This window comes from Larus michahellis, chromosome 10, assembly GCF_964199755.1.
Source record: "Larus michahellis chromosome 10, bLarMic1.1, whole genome shotgun sequence".
In the NCBI taxonomy this organism is placed as follows: domain Eukaryota; kingdom Metazoa; phylum Chordata; class Aves; order Charadriiformes; family Laridae; genus Larus; species Larus michahellis.
This window is the reverse complement of record NC_133905.1, coordinates 3,995,197-4,014,283: the sequence shown is the minus strand read 5'-3', so window position 1 is coordinate 4,014,283 and position 19,087 is coordinate 3,995,197. Positions and strand designations below refer to the sequence as shown.

The following is a 19,087-nucleotide window of genomic DNA, read 5'->3' as shown; positions in this document are numbered from 1 at the left end:
CAGTGAACGATGCTGCAACTACCTGCTCCAAAGGGAGATTAAAAATAGAGTTTTGTCTCTCAGCTTTTGAAGATGCAATTGAAGGAAGCAGCCAAAACTGCCTTGAGAAAGCCTATATATTGCTCCTAGTTTCCTAAAGCGTGGTTCAAATCCAGATGCCATCGTGCTCCAAAGCAGTATGGCAGGGCAGGTCCAGGGGAGTCACTTGTGCCTGTTTGGGACCATCACCGCGCAGCATGTGCCCAAGAGGGTGAGCAGGATCCCGCAGGATGGGTAGGAGACGTGGTGGGTCCGAATAGGACGTGAGGACCTCGGGGTGGCGGTACTGCAGCCAGGACATGCCGCACCAGCAGAGGAGAGGGACAGCCTGGCATGGAGGGGGCTGAGGGTGACACAGGACCCAGGTGAACCATGCAGCCCTACAAGGGCAGCTTAACGCACCTGTCTCTGCACCACAGCCTGATCTTGCTGCTGTAACATTAAAATTCCCCTTAACACATCCATTATTTTTAAAGCGGCTTTCACTCCCTTGAAAGTAAAAATGCCAGCCAGCCCCCCAACCCTCTCCGGTCACGCTTCTTCAGCTTATCCACCCGTTAACCATCAGATCAGCCACTTGCAACCATAGATGCTCCTGAAAGCACAAGCAATACTAATAACTCACGAATGTGGCTGCATTCCTGTTGCACCAGGGGAAGGGACACAAACAAGTTGACTCAAGAGACAAAACCCAGAAGGAATCCAAACCTCAGAGCCACCAGGAGGAGGCCCACTGCCCAATGCCACACGCTGCCCAACGACCATGCCATGCCTGGCAGATGGGCCAGGAGCAGTTCCCGATGGCCAGATGGCTGGGGTAGGAAATCCACTTTCCCAGAGTTTATTCAAGCTGACTCAGGGTTGTATGGTCCCATCCCAGGCTTTCTCTGGTGCTAATGGGGCTTAGCCCTTTTTGGCCTCCCTGGAATAGCACAGTTCTCCTTAAACCACTAGGGGATGGTAATATTTGAGCCTCCAGAGGAGGGAAGTGCCCGCCAGGAAAGATTAATCCATCAAAGGGAAGGAAAAATGGAGAAGGGATGTGGGGAGAAAGCGAAGGATGGGGTGGACTGAAGCTATTCCGCAGACACCCTCCCCGGCCCCAGACCAGGTCCTTCACAGACAAGCCCGTAGCACTCATCTGAAGTGTCACCACCCAGGCTCCAGAGGATGTTTGTCTTTATCCGTGATAGAGCCAGATGCCACAGCAACAGAGGGATTATCCAATAACCAAATAAATAAATAACAGCTCTCCCCAGTTAGATCAATGTTAATCCAGTTGCCCTGGGCGGTAAGCACACTCTCACGCCCAACAGCAGCGCTAATCAAAAGGATGGAGAAGCTCAACCCTCAGCACCGCTCGCTCCACAACGTGGCTACAGGAAGAGCGAAGTCTCCTCGTTAAATATCACTCGGGGAGGCACAAGCAAGGTACCGGCCAGGGAACCTCGTCCCTGTCCTAAGCCTCCTGCAGCTCCACCTGCGATGGGCCCTCGAGCTCCATGGCTGGGGACCGAGAGTCCTCGGGCTGTCGGCTCTCACCGTGCTGGCTCGGGCTGGGCTCTGCCCCTCTGCGGCTCCCACGGCTCAGCCACTGCGGCTGCTGGCCTCCCTGCACTGCCTTTTATTTATATTTTATTGATTTACTTCATTCCGGAGTTTTGCTCCGATGGCAGCGGCTTCATGATGCTCTGGGAGACCCAGGAGGTGGAAACATGGTTTAAATATTTCAGTGAAGTCTGGTGTCATGGAGGGACAGTAAGAAGGGAAAAGCCTAAAAAGGATGTGTTCGGGGAACAGGGATGGGGACAGGGGTTGGCACCTCCAAGACGCAGCCCTCTCCCGGCCAGCCACAGGTCTGCACCGCACCCCCTCCCTGGCACATTGCTAACGAGGTCCTTTGAGAAATTAGGGGCACCCGTGTAGCGTGATAAATGAAGCAGAGAGAGTAAGAAAGCAATGTGCCTAAAGAGACCGGCCAAGGGAAGGTGTCAGGGATGTAACCAGGACCGGGTCACACCCGTGTCTTCTCCAGGCGTCTCCCCAGGGCCAGGCACAAAACCCGACAGGCTTTGTGCAGTCTGGCCATGCCACGAACTTTCGTCGATGTCTGAAAGATGCTCTGGTTTTCTTGAGCCTTTCTGGTGACATGCCAGCCCTGTGGCTCTCAGCCATCCCCGCATCTCTGCTGGAGGCTGGTGGCACCGGGCTGGTGGAGACGAGGAGGCACGGCACAGCATGCGAAGGGAGAAGACAGCACGGAGGGCCTCGAGCTGGGCCGGTGGAGCTTATTAATTGTTTTTGTTCAGCACTTGGTGTATCTTTCAATATTCATCAGCCCGTGATGAAGGAGAGCTCAGAGCTATCGTTAAATATTGATGGGCCAGGCAGACTCACAACAGGGCTTGGCAGGCTGCCTCCTGCTCACGCTGCCCCCCGGCCCCGGCGAGACTCCCAGCTTGCGAAGATCCGCTTGGCTTTCCCAGGAAAACCCCCCTGTGCCCGGCAAGGTGGGCAAGCCCCGAGGAGGCAGCGGGGAAAGGAGGACTCCTGCCTGCTGACAGCCTGCGGAGGCACCCATGCAGCAAGGCAGCCACCAGGCAAGGTGAGAGCTGCCCCGGGTGCCGAGGGGTGCGGGGGATGGCCTGGTCACCTGGAGAAGGGTAGGCAGGTGAGAGCATCGCTGCAGCGATGCACAACAGCGCCTGACACCAATGTGCATCCTCCCTGCACCCGCCTACACAGCTGGCAACTGCCGAGCATCTTGCTCTCTCCTTCCCAGACAAGATGAACCCACACGGGTCAAACCAAAGCGAGAACATCCCATGGGCGACTCCTGAGTTGGATGGCTCCAGGCGGTCCCACATCCCTCTCGTACTTGCACGCAGAGAGGCAAGGAAATGCTTGACCACAGACCCAGTGCCGACATTGCCACAGACAACACCAAAGCCACCACTGATGGCATCCCTAAGGGACACCAGCTCGTGTCCACACACTCAGAAGAGCCTGGGCACAGTCCCACAGCTCCAACCTCTCAGATGGTCACTCACCTCCGCAAGAGCAGCTTGGGGTGGTTCTTACTCTCCAGGTTCTTCTCTATGAGGTCGGAGAGGAGCTGCTTCAGCACACCCGTGGCGTACTCCATCTCGCCCTGCAGCGCCGTCATGATGAGGGAGGCCACGTTGCCGCGGTCCCGCATGGAGAAGCTCCGCTGAGCCTCCAGAGTGCGGATGAAGGTCAGCAAGAAGTGCTTTTTGTTCAGGAGCTGCCCAAAGAGGGTCAAGGACTTCTCCACGTTCGCCTGGACCTGCAAGGATAGAGCAAAGCTGGGAGATGGGCACGAGGGAGAGGGCCATGAGAAGGGGGCTGGGCTGCACAAGACCCTGGATTCACCCTCATCCCCCAAGAGGAAAGGATGAAAAAGGGTCAAAAAAGCAGCTGGATTTGCTCTCTCCATACTACCAAGCTTCCTCTTTGGTGATCAGCCTTGGTTTCCTCCAGAAGCATTATCTAGTTTGCAATATCTCAGCATCAGGTTAACACAGTCTCGGGGCATCCATGTATATATATATATGTATTCACACACACACTTCCATACAAAGACTCTCTCCCACGCGTGTGCAGGCATACACACGCACTTCCCGCCCATAAACAAACACTCTTTCTCTCCCAAACACGCGCACAAATTACAATTTTCAGTGTCAGCTAACAAGCAGCTCAATTCCCACCCAAGTGACTGCCTGCAACACGCGCTTCGGGTATTGCACAGAAAGCAAATAAAGCCACAACCCTGAGCTCTGCCAGCAGCAAACCCGCCTGGTTTAGGGGGCCGGGGGGAGGGGGGCTGGATTTGAGACAGGGAAGCAAATAGCAGAAATCTGGCTCTGCCCCGCTCCAGACACAGCCTGGAATATTCCCGTTCCTCTTGAGATGTTTGAAGGTGTATTTCTGGCCATACTTGGCCACGTAGGACCCAGCAGGGATTAGGCTGGGATGCTTTCATCCCCGCACTGCCATCGTCAGCCCAGCTCTGGTCAGCCCTGACCACATTTCTTATCAGAAATGAACATTTTTACAACACAACGTTTTCCCATTAGAAAAGATGGTTTCCTCTGAATAAAAGCTTTACTGCGGTAAAACGTCAATTTTAATTATTTTTTTTCTTTTTCCTCCCTTGTCTTCCTGATTGGGAGAATAAGTGAAAAATTTCATTTCATGTCGATATTGGGAGACAAAACAACACTTTTCATTTCAAAACACCAACTCAAAATGAAGAACAGGGTTTTGACACATCAAATCATTTCACTTCAATCAAAACTTTGGATCAAAGCTCTTCAGTTCAGCAAAATTCCTCGTGGTTGTAACCTCCCCCTCCAAAATACTCTTTCCCACTGGACAAAATCCCCGTTTCCCACCCAGTCCTTGTCAATACTGTGATACGAGCCTCCAAGCGCCACTGTCACCCTCATCACCCAGGTGAGAGGGAAAACCTGCCCCAGAGCATCCCAGAAGGGCGATGGGGGAGTGACAAACCCTCTCTGCCCCCGTCCTCGGGGTTCCTCTTGCAGGCACCACGCCAGCAAGCACGTGGCTCAATTTTGCCTAATGCAGGTCAGAGGATAAACCTCCTGCTAGGAACAGAAATGCTTTAAATGATGGTTTCCCGGAGTCCCTCCCTCCAGACGACGCGGGGACCTCACTGCAATGATGCTGGTAACTCAGGCGGATGCCGGAGGTTCAGCAGCGTCGGCTGCTCCCTGCAGGGATGCAGAAATGCCGGTTGCTTCCTCAGCACAGGAAGACCCGAGAGCTGGCTGGAGCACAGCCGCTGCGCTGGAGACTGACCAGACCCACCAGTAAAACTGGGGCAGAGGGAGACGGGCTGCATCCCCACCCCTGCGCGTTCGCTGGTGCTTTTGCAGCCAAGACCAGGCAAAGGAGACCCCGGGACGAGAGGCTTTATCCCTTCAGTGGAGCAGGAGGATCTCGATAAGATGGGAAACGGGCCCTGTCCACCAATGACCATCCCGTGGGAGCTTTGGCAGGGAGCACGGGAGGACCTGAAAGCCCCATCACAAGCAGCACGGCAATGCCCGAGCCTCCCGCATGCCTGTCGCCTCCCTGGGCCCCCCGTGTTTAACTCGCTGATCATTAGCAGAAATAAATGAACAATACTGAATTAAATATTTAATCAGGCTTAAATTCGCACAAAGCAACAAACCTCCCCCTCAAAACCTGAAGCGAAAGGGAGCGGGTACCGACAGCCTGATGCTCGCTGCAGATTAGCCTGTGCGCGAGCAAGTGCCGTTTCCTTCCCGTCACTTGCAATAGCTAATGTTACACTCTGAGTAAAGAGACAAATAAAAGCAAACGTGATTAAATTATATGAAGCTTACACAACTGTAGTTGCTTTATTTAATCTCTTTGGGGGATTTTTTTTTCTTTTTTTTTTTCTTTTTTTTTTTTTTCCCCTCCTTTGCAACTTTAACCTCTTCTTTCCCAGGCCAGGCTGAGCCGGCGTGCTGTCTCCAGCGGGATGTTTTGAATTAGGAGCTGGAAGTGGACAAAATCCCACCCAGCCTGCCATGGCCAATGAAAAATTCCTCCTCTGATAGCGTTTTTGATAGCCTTTCCACCCCTCTCTCTTTAGAGAAAATCCTTAAGAGCAAGAGCGGAGGTGAGGGGAGAGCCAGGCGCTCGCAGAGACAGGAAGGGCTGTGCCCCAGGGAGGGCTACGCTCACGCCTGCTGCGGCTCTGAGCATCCGGAAACCCAAGCTGCAAGGGGAAATCCATGGAAACGGGGTCCCTGCCGCCCTCCAGAGCTGGGATTAGGGACCAGAGAAGGAGAGCAGGCAGAGGGCCAGGGCCTCGAGCTGTAGCCATGCTGGCGTACAACACCAGCACGTGCGTTTGCAGTTGGTAAGAGCTTGTTGCATTGTAATTAGTGACCGTGCATCTTGCACCAGCGCCGATTACTTCTCCTAAATACATTGTGAAGCCCCCGTCGACATTAATTACTGTGCCGGGTCAACAGCGAGGGGAAGCTAAGGTCACCCCCCCTCCTTTCTCTAATCAAGAGCGGCCTCGGCAGCCCAGCAAACGAGAAGCCAATTGCTGTGCAATTGCACGCACTAAATTAAACAGATGTGGGGAGGCCGGGAGAGGAGAGGGAGCTGGTTTGGGGAGCAGGGGAAGGATGCCAAGGATGGGTTCTGCACGGAGAAACGGAGCCCAGCACGCAGGCGATGTCGGACAAGCCCGCTAGAAACGAGCGGCCGGTCAGGCATCAAACAAACCCAATTGAATAAAGCAAGTGCTGTAGAAAATGACAGCAGCAATGATATTAATATAAATATTGATAATAATGTCAGAGAGCACAGTAACCATTCGGCAGCCGGTCCCCATTTGCGCTGCCTGCCACGCAGCGGGATGCTCTTTGCCAGCATCAGAACCAAGGCATCTCTGCAGCCCTACGCTTGGGGCACGGGGACTCGCGCAGGGGACTGGGAAGGGACAGACAGGCAGACGGTACCACACCTCCATCTCCTTCAGCACGGGGTGGTCTTCGATCCCTGGGAAGAGAACCCGCATGGCGTAGGTGCGGTAATCCAGAAAGGGGATGCCAGCCCCGTCCAGGTCGTTGGTCAGCTCGTTAATGTCAGTCTGCAGCTCAGCGAAGGCTGGCAGGGGGGAAAAGCAGAATTAAGCAACACATTCCGGAGTCCCAGCAGCACAGCATCAGCGCCCAGGCTCCGCCACACCCCCCAGCACCCCATGGGTGAGACACCCCCCCCCCAGGCGTGAATCAGGTCTGCATCCCCCCCGCAGCAGGCTGTGATCTCCGTCCCCATCTCACAGATGGAGAAACTGAGCTGCGGAGGGTGGGGATGACTTCCCCAGAATAAACCAAGTGGCAGTTTTGGGAACAGGATCGTGGCTCCCAGGGGGCTCAAATCCCCCCTTCTCAGCACTCACAGCCTCCCAGAGATGCTGGGGGCAGCGGGGAACAACAAGGCTTGAACAAAGCCAGAGCTTCTGGGGGAAAACGCCAGCCTAAACCACAAGAATGTCCTCATTTCTTTTTGACCTAAATACTACTCACGAGAAGAGCTTAAACACACCCACCCCGGCACCTCCGGATCCGAGCAGAGGCAGCCGCAACTCCCAAGGGAATGCGATGCAGGGGGGGTCCTGAACCTTTAATTGCACCTACAGGGAAAAGCTGACGGGAGAGGAGTCCTGGAGATGCACCAGGGAAAGGTGTTGGCGGGGGGGAGAAAACCCTCAGAAAAATCAAATTAACGGCACTTTAAAGGGAGCTGAAAGCCAGGCAGAGGACTGCAGGCTCGTCAGCCTGATGAGAAAAAACAAACCGTCAGCTTGAAAGGCATGCTATCTTATCTGTAACTAGTGGGACTAGAAAAGAGAAAAGGCAGGGAAGAGATTGTGCCTTTTAATTAAAAGCAGATCCTTTTATCTGCCAGCTGTGGAAGACAAGACACCATCCCCTCCACCCGCTCCCTCCCCTCTCCCTGTCACCAGTGCCATCCGCAGGCGTGCGCAGGGATGGGGATTTGGGGCACCAAAGGGTTTCTCTTTCTTTCCCCTTTTTATTATCTTGTTTTCGGTGCCTGCTCCATCCGCAGCGCCCGGGCTGGCTGTGGCTGGCAGGGTCGGGGCCTCGGAAGCCAGCTCAGGGGGATAATGGGCAATTAGGTTTTATCAGAAGGATCATACAAGGAATTCTGTCCAATTTCACAGCATCCGTCTGTCACATAACGAGAGACCGACTGCCCGCACCCAGGCAGCCTTCGCTACCCTCTTTCTTTTCTCCCGTTTGGAGAAAAGGAGGGGAATTCCTTAACTGGAAAAATCCCCAGATCCCACGTAAAATGAGTTTCCTCTGACAAAGCAGCTTTGCCCATTCCCACCGCCTCGCTGGAAGGCAGCAGGGAAAGGGTGGGAGCACAGTGAGCCTCGGGATATCAGGAGACCCTCCAAGACCCCCACATTAGTGGCACAAGGATCCCTCACCCTCTTTGCATTCCAAGGCCACCCGGGATTCCAGGTTGTCCATCTGCAGCTGGAGGCGTTTCAGGGTCCGGTCAGCATCCCGGGACTTGCGCTTGTAGGCGATGAGGACGATGATGATGATGAGGAGGAGCAGACCACCCCCGCCGCCAATGCCGATGATAGCGGGCAGGGTGAGCAGGCTGTCCGAGTAGATCTGCAGCGTCCCCGGGGAGAACTCGAACCCTCCAGCCTTGATCTGCACCACGGGGAGGGGGAAAAAAAGGACCTGGCGTCAGGGGGCATGCACCCAGGGCAGCCCTCCCTACCGTGCCCACTGTGCTGGGAACTGGGGGATGATTCCCAGCCTGGGGGAAAAAGGATGTGGAAAACAGCAGGAATGGCAGGAGCCGGTCCGAAGCAGCACGGCGCGCTTTAATGGGATGCAGGACATGCTGCTGGAGCGGGCAGAGAGTTTGATGTCTCATTCAGACAACATTATAGTACCAGATGGGATGTGAAGCGAGTTCCCCCACGGGTGGGGAGCCTGGAGGGGACCGTGCCGGGTCCCTTTCAACCTGGCAGTGTCCTGGAGCGTGAGCACTGCTGTGCTACAACCCCACAAACAAAGGAGCCTTCCTTACGGCATGAACCAGCACCGGGGGAAAGGGTGGGAACCCCCCCCCCACTGCCTTGGCACAGGCTCTGCCTTGGCACCCAGCAGCGAAGCGAAGTTGTTGGCAGGGCCAGCCAGGGCCACCCAGGGCACAGGAACGCCCAGCTGAGCGTGCCGGGGAGGGGACAAAGTATTTGGTCCTACCAAACATGTAATTAGGGAGAGCAATGCCCAGGGAGCAGCAGGAAGGTGCCTGAAGATGTTCCGGCACGTGCACCGGCTATCGGGTCCTCATCTGGGGACAGGGACGCAGCAGGGCCAGTGCCAGGAGAGAGACTAAACCTCTGTGACACGTGGGACACGAGAAGCAAGGGCAGCGGTGCCGGCATTTACCGTGACTTTGTGCTGGCCGGTGAGGTTGGGGGACTCGCAGAGGAGCTGGGTCTCGGAGACAGTCAGGGTGCAGGGAGTGTCTCCGATCAGCACCGTGTAGTTGAGGCGGGAGTTACCAGCAGCCGGTGGGAGCAGGTTCCGGCCCTTTGAGGGAACAAGGAATGAGATTGTCAGTTCTCATGCAATGGGGAACACTTAAAAAAACCCAACATAAAGAAAATCTGTGCTCTCGCAGTGCGGAAATCTGCCCCAGGAGAGACGAAAAGCCACCTCCACAGAGGGACATGTCCCCACCCCTCAGTCCCTGGCTGCACGCTGCCTTACCTTGAGGATGAGGGGAGAGCTGGGCTTCAGTTCCAGCATCCCCGTGGGGCTGAGCGGCTCAAAGACAGGGTCCGGGTAGTAGACGAAGTTGGTGGTGTTGACAATCAGCAAGGCCTGGACGTTATCCATGATGAAGCCGATCTCATCTGGACGGTCGCCGACCTCCGGAGGGCTCTGTATAGGGTTGTCGATGGAGGGCGCGTAGCACACCATGGTGGTGTCATTGTAGACGGTGCAGTTCTGCAGGGGACACAGACCAAGGTCAGACCTGGCTCCCAACAGGGAGGTCAGGATCACACTCCACCAGGATCTCCTGCAAGCAGCAGCTCTGGACATCGGGCTTAGACTTGGGATCTCCTGTCCTGTGCTGTTACATCAACAGGCACCGCACTCCACCCCAGGGCAGAGGGACTCCTGTCTGCAATGGATGTGCGAGGGGTGGCAGGTGGGAGCTTGCTGGGGATGGGATCTTCCTGTTACTATCCTGCAGACATCGCACAGTTTTGCACGCTCAGATCTCGACCCTCTCCTGGCAGCACCCGGCCGGAGGTCCTGCAGGGAGATCGGCGCTTCTTTCTGGGTGGCAGCCCTGGGAACTCAGCCCCTCCAGGCCATCACACCTGATGGGCAAGGGATGCGCTTTCTGCCCTACACTGCAGAGGGACAGCGTCCCTCCTCCTTGTGCTCTGCCGCCAGCCCCAGCCAGCACCACTTACGTTCTCCCTTTCAGAGCTGCAGTACTTCGCCCGGATCCTGGGCTCTTTGATGGTGGCCAGGTTGGTGCCAGTCACGGTCAGCAGCGTCCCACCGCTAGAGACATGGAGATAATGGGTTAGGAGAGGCAGTGTGGCACTGGGTCCCCACTTCTGGGAGGGAAGCGCCCATCCTCGCCAGCCAGATGCCCACCTGCCCCAGCCTGGGTGCACCACAATGCCCCAGGGACCTTTCATCCCACCCAGCTGTCACCACAGCCAGCAGGATCTGGCATTCACCACCACCAAATCATCTCAGCTGACCCAAGGGGCAGCTAGAGATACAAAACTTGCCAGTTAACACTAATGCCCTACACTGTGTCCAGGTTTGGGGTCTGAAGGCAGCTCCCAAGCTAAAGGAGACCAAGCATCCACAATGGGAAAGCATCCTGAGGAGGAGGAGGAGCTCCCCTCTGCCACCCCCTTCTCCACCATGCAGACAGCGGGTGGCATGGCAGGCTGAGCCCTAGCAGGTTTTCTCCACAGCTTGGTGTTAAAAGCCCTGCGGTCCCGGAGAGCTCGGCCATGCCCCTGGGGAGCTCACTCCTCATCAACACCCTGGGGAAGGTTTCCCTTGGCGCTAGAGCTTAATGGATTCCTTCGCCTTCTCTCCAGCCAATTCAAACCTTTTAGAAAAATATGTAAACATTTCAAAAAAATCCCCCGATGGGAAATATTTTAATTTTATTCGCCACCGCCAAATGTCAAGCGGAAATTAAGCAGCTCCAAAGCGCTCTCTGCTTTTGCCCCCTGCCAGGCTGAGCACTGCAGGCCAGGACTTTGCAGGGCCCCGGTGCCAAGCCATTGCTCACACTCCTCTTGCCACATCTCTGGAGCATGGCCCAGCGGCTATCACAGCAGCACTGGGATCTACCCATCGGGATGGGGGTGGGGATCCACGTGGAGAAGAGTCCCCCGCGTCCCACAAGCTCCCTGCGGACACCCCACGATTCACCTGTTGATGCTCCACTCGGGATCGATCTTCTGGATGGTGGGGTCCTCCGTGTAGTTGTACTTCACCTCCGGGTTGCTCAGCTCTGCCCGGTTGATGTTGATGAGGATGGGGGAGCCGCCGGGGGCATGCCCGGGGGGCGTCCTGCACCGGATCTCGCGGGCGCTTCTCCTGGGGCACAAACGCACAACCCATGAACCCATCAGAGCGCGGGCAGGAGGGAGGTGAGGGCGGCCGGGGGGGGCCGATACTGCCCATGAGCCCCCTGCCCCAGCCCCTCTCCCCTTCTGAAACTGCCAGAGGAAAAGAAAGAAAGGAGGAAAAAAACGAAAAAAAAAAAACCACCCAAGAAATGAAACAAAAGGCAGCCGGGAAAAGCTGAGCAGCTCCTGAGCGTTCCCATCGCACGGCTGCTGCAAACAGCAGCGATTAGGGCTGATAACCAGTAATTACCACAGGAAAATATTTAAAGAGCCGCTCCATTATCATCCCTAATCTAAAAATTATCCACTTCATGCCTCAGGGCTTTGTGCTTTTAGAGAAAAATCCCCGTTCTTTGGGCTCTTCCTGCAGCCTCTGACACACAGAGGTTTCGGGGGGAGATGCCTCTGGCCACCTGTGGGGTTTGGCTCCCAGGGTTGCCACTGGCCCCCCAGCACAGGCTCCCAGCCTCCGGAGGTGCCCGTCACCCTCTGTGCTCCTCACCAGGAGAAAGCGCAGGGCCGTCCCCCGATGGTCACGGAGACATTGCTGCCAGCGTTGAGGTGGCTGCCTTCGATGGCGATCCAGGTGCCGCCGGAGAGAGGGCCCCGGGCTGGGACCACGCGGGAGAAAGTGGGAGTCTGTCAAAGGAAAAGAGCGGTCCTGGTGTCAGACGGGCTGGGGACCAAAACCCACGTCCCCAAGCAGCCCTGAGCACGTGACGGGGCCACAGAGGAGAGGGACCTGTGGGACAGCGGTGGGACACGGCACTGAGGGTTGGCAGTGCCAGCAGGGAGGCAGGGCAGCAGCAGCCTTGGAAAAATTCAACCGGCACAACCCAACGCCTGCCCAGAGATCCCCGCCTGCCCCACAGGGAAATGATGGCCAGTTTTCCAATTTGCCAGGAAAACCACCCCAAACCACCCCGCACCAGCCCTGCATCCCGGCACGGGGCTTACCACAAAGGTGAAGCTCTTGGGGGACGTGGCTCGGTAGTTGGGCGAGCAGTCGCGGATGCACACTTCCACCCGCGCCTCGTGGACCTTGCTCAGGCTGGCATCTCCGATTTCACACACGATCCTAAGGGATGTGAGGAAGGAACCCTCAGTGCCCTGGCACCAAGACAACCCCTGTGCCATGGTAGAGATGGACCAGCTTGAGGAAGGGTCTTCAGGTTTGGTCTGACACCAAACAAAGGTCCCAGGTGCCAACAGGTTCACAAGAAACCAAGGTGGTGGCTGTTGGCACTGCCAGCCCTGGGGGGAGCATCCCCAAAGCCTTTGGGCTCCTCCCAGAGCAACCACAACCAGCAGGTACTCCTCTCCCAGTTCAGCCCAGTCAGCTCCACGTCTTCTGCAGCCACAGGCAGCATTTGAACATCAGCACCCCTGTCCCCCACCTACCAAGGTGATCTGGAGTGCACCCACCCCTCACCGGACACTTACTGCTCAGCGCTGATGTACTCGCTCTCGATGGGGTTGCAGACCACTCTGCCGACTCGAACGCCCCAGCGAACATCTTCAAACTTGAGGCCCAGGTTCTCTCCAGTGATGGTCAGACGGGTCCCTCCTTGCCTGGGGCCAGTCTCAGGGGACAGCTAGGAGAGAGCATGGCCCATCAGCCAAAGGAGCAGAGCCATGGGGACACCTCGCTCGGGCAACTGTGGGATGTGTGTTACCCCTCCATGAGGGGCAAGGAGCAAAGGGTGATGACAAATGCCAGCACGTCTATAAGGAGCCCACAGAGCCAGAAAGACCTCCCGAACAGCAGCTGTGTCCACAATTTCCCCCAAAAACAAGCCAGAAGATGCCAGAAGTGTCCAAGAAGAGGGTTGGGATTTGGACACCCCGCTGCAGATGGAGCCCCCTCGCAGGTGACAAGGACACAGTTGGGAAGGAGGCAGGGCAGTGTCAGCGACAGCTCCAGCTGTGCCGGCGAGGAAGCACATGGATCTGCCTGGCTTTTGGCCAGGTCCCACGTACCCAGGGATGAGGTTCCTACGTCCAAGATGTCCTCAAAGGAGAAAACATCTCCCCCAGGTCCCTGCGCATGGCAGACAGCGGCGAGAAGGGTTTCTCTCCGCCACCAAACCCTGTGCCGAGGCCGGCTGGGAAGGGAGGGGACCTCACCCTGGTGCTGCGCCTCATTTACCAGGATGATGATGCCCAATAAAGTGGGCAGGTGTGGCCTGACAGACGGCGGCGGGATGAGGGATGAACAGAGGCACGGGCCCACCGCTGCCTCCAACCAGGCAATTACAGGCGGTTTTACACCAGCGCTCAGCCGCCCCGGGGCCCAGCGCCCACCTGCAGCACTGACCGGGATGAACGGCAGGGCTGCGCGCCCCGGCTGGGGACGGCGCTGGGTCCCTCGTGACACCGAGACAGAGCAGGGGAAAAGGCAGCTGTGGGAAGGAGATGAAGGAGAGAATAATGCAGATCCAGGAGGAAGGTGGGTCCTGGTGCGGGAAAAGGGACCGTTTTGTCGCAGGCGATGCTCGCGCTCCTGCGGCGCTGGCGGAGATCTCCTCTAGCACCGGGAGGCACCTCTGCCAGCGCTAAACCCAGCGCCTGGACAGGCTCACACTACGGCCATGCTCACACTGGGAGCGAGCACGTGCGAGCTCTTTGCATTCCTGGCAAATCTGGGCAGCTGCCACCCCGGGGCCGGTGCCAGCTGGGGCCTCCTCCTCCTCCTCCTCCTTTTACTCTTCCTCCTCGCGCAAGGCTCACTCCTGGACATCACTCCTGCAGCGAGGAGAAGTGGACGAGCAGAGGGTGGGAAACATACAGCAGCAGACATTGTCCGCATCCCCAGTGGGACACATGGAGCCAAGGGCTCTTTCTGCACAGCCCCGCCACAGCCATCGACACTGGGGTTAAGCGCCATCCTCCGGATTTGCACCGGGCTGATGACCTTCAGCACGTCCAAACCGGGGCAGCCGGTCCCCCCTGCGCACAGGCAGCCTGCGGGACACGTCCCAGGACAGCATCAGAGCTGGGATCGGCGCCTGGGGCCCCGGCTCCCACCAAGGCAGCTACGACTCACAATTTACACGGCGACAAAACCCTGTGGGGCTGCGGGGAACCACTGTTTGCCCAAACCCGGCTCAGCCCCTGCCCAGCTCCAGGATCGGAGCTCATTATGGCATCCGCAGCCAGCGTCAGGTTGGGTCTTCCCCCTAAATCAAGCTCCGCCGGGGAGGCTGGCAAGAAGCGGCTGTTTGTTTGGTGTTTCTAAATGAGTGTTAAAAGCTGCTCCGGCATGTTCGATTCCTCCTCCTCCGCAGCAAAGCTGACAAGGGCCACGCGTTTGGGGAGAAACAAGCCCAGGAATGAAATGACATCGTTGGCCGCCCAGCGCAGAGAGGTCACGGCTAAACAAGGTGTGCGGGAGGAGGGAGCTGACGAGGAGAGCGAGGAATGCTTGAGCCTCCCCTTTCCCCCCTCCACCTCTGAACCCCCGGCCCCGACAAACACCGCTGCTTTTCTGCTAATTGGTTTCACAGGGTCCTTTTACATCAACAAGCAAACAGCTCTGGTGGGCGCGAGCAGTGGGCTCGCTCCCAGCTCCGGCAGCCACAACAGGGCCAGGAGGTGCCGAGGGGTTCCCCCTTCCCAAGGGAAGAGACAATGCTCCGAGGGTCACAGCCAGCACCAGGCAGGACCCCCCAAGAGGTTTGAAGGGGGCTTGTCCCCACCACTGAGCAATGGGTAAGTGATTCTTCACTCCAAAGGTGTGAAGACGGTCATCGCCCAGCCCAGCCCCACCGCCCATGAAGACGCCTGCACTCTGGTGGGCTGGGCTTCAGCTCCTCCTGAAATCCCTGTGAAATCCCTCTTTTCTCCCCCCCCACCCCATGCTGCCCCCTCTGCACCAGGCTGCTCTCTGGACCGTTTCCCAGCCTGCCCACAGTCCAGAGTGTGGGACAGGGGTTGTGGGAAGCAGCAGGCTACCGGAGGAGCATCACACCAACAGCTACGCACACCCACAGCGACCGCCAGCTCCCAGGGGACTAACGCAGAGCGGCACCAAGGTCAAGCCCACCTGCTAACAGATCTGTTTCTGCTGCACCTGCAATTACTGCAAAATTTCATAACAATTCAGGGCGGGAGAGCTGCCACCGAGGCTGGACACCACCAGCTGCTGGGAAGCTGCTGTGAGTGGGATGCGCGTGCATGCCCGCAGCCCTGGCCATGCCAGCACAAGAGGAAAGGGCACAGCTTGCAGCAAGGCCACCCCAGTCACCACCCGGCCACTGCGGTCTTCGGTCCCACCATCCGCAGAGGTCCAGCTTTGGGAAGTTCAGCCTGAGCAGGGTAGGAAGCCACCAGGGATGGGGAGCCCTGCAGCGCCGCACACAACAGCGGATCTCCTTGTACAGATGCAGGCTCTGGGGCTCGATCCCACTCCCACAGGAACAGATCCCTTCTCCTGCCAGCACTCCGCCAGCCTCAGGCAACTCTCTGCAGGCAGTACTCCTCGCAGGCAGGGACGTGCCCGGTGGGGGAATACCCCCCTCTCCCCATGTTGGCTGCCACCCAGCACACTGCAGCGCCGGTACCCTGCGAGAGGCAGGCGGCGCAGGGAAAAGGCACGACTCTCATTTCCAGCTTCCATCAGATAAGACACTGAAACCCAAACAGATCAGATCCCGTGCTAAGACTCCGGTAATTAACACCGTTGAGGCCGGCCAGCCGCGGGTAAACAGAAGGTATCCAGCAGAAATACCCACCAGTCCCTCCTCATGCACTTGGAGCTCGGCCCAACAGGCATGTGAACATTAATACACGCAATCTTATTAAACGAAGGTCATAAAAGCTGTCAGTGAAAGGGGATGATGAACTGCCGGCGCACACGGCGACAAGAGGAGGAGCAACACAGAACCGCAGCTTTCCTGGGATCCTCCGCCCACGTGCAGGAGGAGCGGTGGGAATGTCGGAGATGGGCCACAAAGCCGAGCGCACGGGGGTGATGGAGAGAAGGTTTTAGCCTTGGAAATGAGAGTGACGACTACAGATGCTGAGTCCTAAACACCGAGCAGATCTGGCTGCTGTGAGGTGCCACCGGAGAGTCCCATCCCCATCTCCATCCCCATCTTCCCCCCCCAGTTCCCCGGCATGGGATATCACCGCCCGGCCGTCCCCGCGTACCTTGGTGATCTTGGGCTCGGTGCAGCGGCTGTTGCCGCTGCTGGCGTGCATCCAGCTGCTCTCGTAGGCCAGGCAGTGCTGCCGCAGGGAGCAGCGCCTCTCCAGCACGCACCAGCCGCACTCGAAGCGCGGGTCGGCCTTGAGGCACAGACCGCAGCTCTCCCGCAGGGCCGAGCACTTGTACAGGTGGGCTGCAATGGCAGGAGGAGTACGGGGGTCAGCACAGCCCCTCCAGCCCACGGGCACAGAGTTTTGGGGAGAAGGGCACCCACTCTCGCCCCTCCCACTGCATGCGGGTAATCCATGCAGAGGTAATGGTTTTAAACTGAAAAAGGGGAGATTTAGATTAGATATCAGGAAGAAATTTTTCACTCTGAGGGTGGTGAGGCACTGGAACAGGTTGCCCAGAGAAGCTGTGGATGCCCCGTCCCTGGAGGGGTTCAAGGCCAGGCTGGACGGGGCTTGGAGCAACCTGGGCTGGTGGGAGGTGTCCCTGCCCAGGGCAGGGTGTTGGAACTAGATGATCTTTAAGGTCCCTTCCAACCCAAACCATCCTATGATTCTATGATTCCATGCAAGCCACCAGCTTCCCAAGGGGACAAACCCCCACGGGCAGAAGGCACCAGCACCCTGGACTCAAAGCCAAGGCAGAGCTTTGGGCGCTCTCCCGAAGTTTCTTGGAGAAAAGCCTCTCTCATTTAGAAACCCAGCAGATTGACACAGCCAGAGCATCGCTCCCTCCCCCAAGGCACTGGTGCAAACTGCAGTCGGGGAGGGGGAGAGGGGTGGGCTGGAAGCTGGCGGCGGCGGCGGGGGGCGCACCAGGATGCTTTCCCACCCCCGTCCCATCCTTCACTCACCCTGGATGTTCTGGGGGTTGTCGATGACAAAGTTCCCGTTCCACACCACGGACAAGTTGACCGGCAGGTCGCTGATGTCGTTCCCTTCATAGAAATACTGCAGGAGGAGACAGAAGGAGGCAGAGCCCGTTAATGGGCGAGGTGAGACACCCCGATGAGGGGCACAGAGCGTACAACCCCATTCCATGGATGGCTCCCACCAACCCAGAGGAGAGCGATGGGAGCCTGGTTCAGTCAGGTCTAACAGCCACTGGTCAAAGCATCGGATACAGCACCTGCAAACCAGTAGGCTAGACTGGCAAAAAAGGATAAATAAGCAAAACAGAGGGTTTCTAAATAAACCCAAAACCCATTAACACAAAGGTCTGAAGCTGCTGCTGGGAGAGAAGGAAACAGATGGTGTCTCTGCAGCACACACGTACCTCTCCCCGCCAGGCACCCGAGCCCTCCCCCATGTCCTCCCCACTCCAGGGATGCTCAGTCGGATGTTTGGGATCACATTTGGGATCATGCTCATCACTACAGTGAAGCTCAGGGAGGACAAGCTGGGCACACGGCAGCAGCAGATTCAGTAGAGCCACCCCTGACACCCGGTAGGAGGTCGTCCCCCATGGTCCCCTCCAGCCCCATCACCCATAACACAATAACCCAAAGCCGTGGGCGCGACAGAGCCAGGCACCAGCCCTGTGCCACACCAGCCCTCCGGAAGGTCTTGGGAGACCATCCCTCCCCTCCACACGCTGCCTCTACACCGCACCCCCAGCTGCCCCGCTCCCAGCCCCACGCTGTGCCTGTCCAGCGGCTCTATCCCACTCCCAGACCGGCATCACCACCCAGATCCCCCAGGCTCCCGTGCAGGGATGTGACCCTGGGGGATCCTGCCCCCCAGCTCCCGGGGACCCGCTGCATGCCCAAACTCAGGCCCCGGCACCCGCTGCTGTCCGGACGTACCCACCTCTGCTGCTCCTTCCAGCGCGGGCAGTGCCTCCTCCCCACCCACACCCCTCTCCGCTGCCTCAACACCCAAGCCCCAGCCCCGGCAGCCCCATCAATATTCCCCGCACAGCCCCTGTACGCAGGCGGAGAGGTTTAATCGATACAGAGGCAGGAAGGCAGTCGGAACCGTCCCTGACAGCTAATGACCTCCTTCGGCAAGAGATTCCCCGCTCCTCGCCCGAGAAAATGACAGGCGTGTCAGGAGAGATTAAATGAATGATTCATGGGTTGCTGGAGTTTGTTAGGGAGCGGTGGACGCGCCGGCAGCGGCTCACCCGGCCGCAGCCCTGCCACCGCCTCCAGCCAGCCCCAGCGTCACCTCGTGCAGCCCTGGTGGTGGCCTCAGCATCTCCTCCAGCTCTGCCCCAGCTGCTGCCCCACAGAGCACATTTGTCCCTGCCAGCGCCAGGGACCGCTCCGGTGGGTCTGCTCTGCTCAACCGCCTCCCCAGGAGGCAGGGATGTGATCCGCGGACGAAGCCAGCATGCCCAGGTGGCCGTGGGAAGCAAGAGGTGCTTGGGTCCCTCTCGCCATCAAAGCTGGTCGCTCCCGTGCTGAGTGTCTCCCAACCAGGCACCATCAACGGCCACAGTCCAGCATCAGACACAGCACCAAAACGGGGCACAGGACCGGTGTGAGCCATGGCTACGGCAACACACGCTTCCCTCAACCCCTCAGCCCCACAAGGTACAAATGAGAGGCTAAGCCTGGTCCTGGCTTACAGCTCCACAGCTTTTGGCTAGCGGTCCTACACCCAGGGGCCACCCCGCACAAGCACAGGGGAGGAAGG

At 57.9% G+C, this 19,087-nt stretch overlaps 1 protein-coding gene across 1 annotated transcript in view; it reads right to left on the bottom strand.

The window, feature by feature from the left end:
• The window catches only part of PLXNA1 (plexin A1), a 120,856-nt gene that overhangs the window by 20,462 nt on the left and 81,307 nt on the right, over positions 1–19,087 (bottom strand). Inside the window, exons 11-22 of the mRNA XM_074602299.1 lie at positions 17,302–17,398; positions 16,442–16,632; positions 12,734–12,885; positions 12,248–12,368; positions 11,793–11,929; positions 11,091–11,258; positions 10,100–10,193; positions 9,384–9,623; positions 9,060–9,203; positions 8,075–8,309; positions 6,578–6,720; positions 3,090–3,346 (exon numbers count right to left, since the gene is read on the bottom strand). Coding sequence (XP_074458400.1) covers positions 3,090–3,346; positions 6,578–6,720; positions 8,075–8,309; positions 9,060–9,203; positions 9,384–9,623; positions 10,100–10,193; positions 11,091–11,258; positions 11,793–11,929; positions 12,248–12,368; positions 12,734–12,885; positions 16,442–16,632; positions 17,302–17,398 — 1,979 coding nt within the window. The remainder of the gene's footprint in view (positions 1–3,089; positions 3,347–6,577; positions 6,721–8,074; positions 8,310–9,059; positions 9,204–9,383; positions 9,624–10,099; positions 10,194–11,090; positions 11,259–11,792; positions 11,930–12,247; positions 12,369–12,733; positions 12,886–16,441; positions 16,633–17,301; positions 17,399–19,087) is intronic.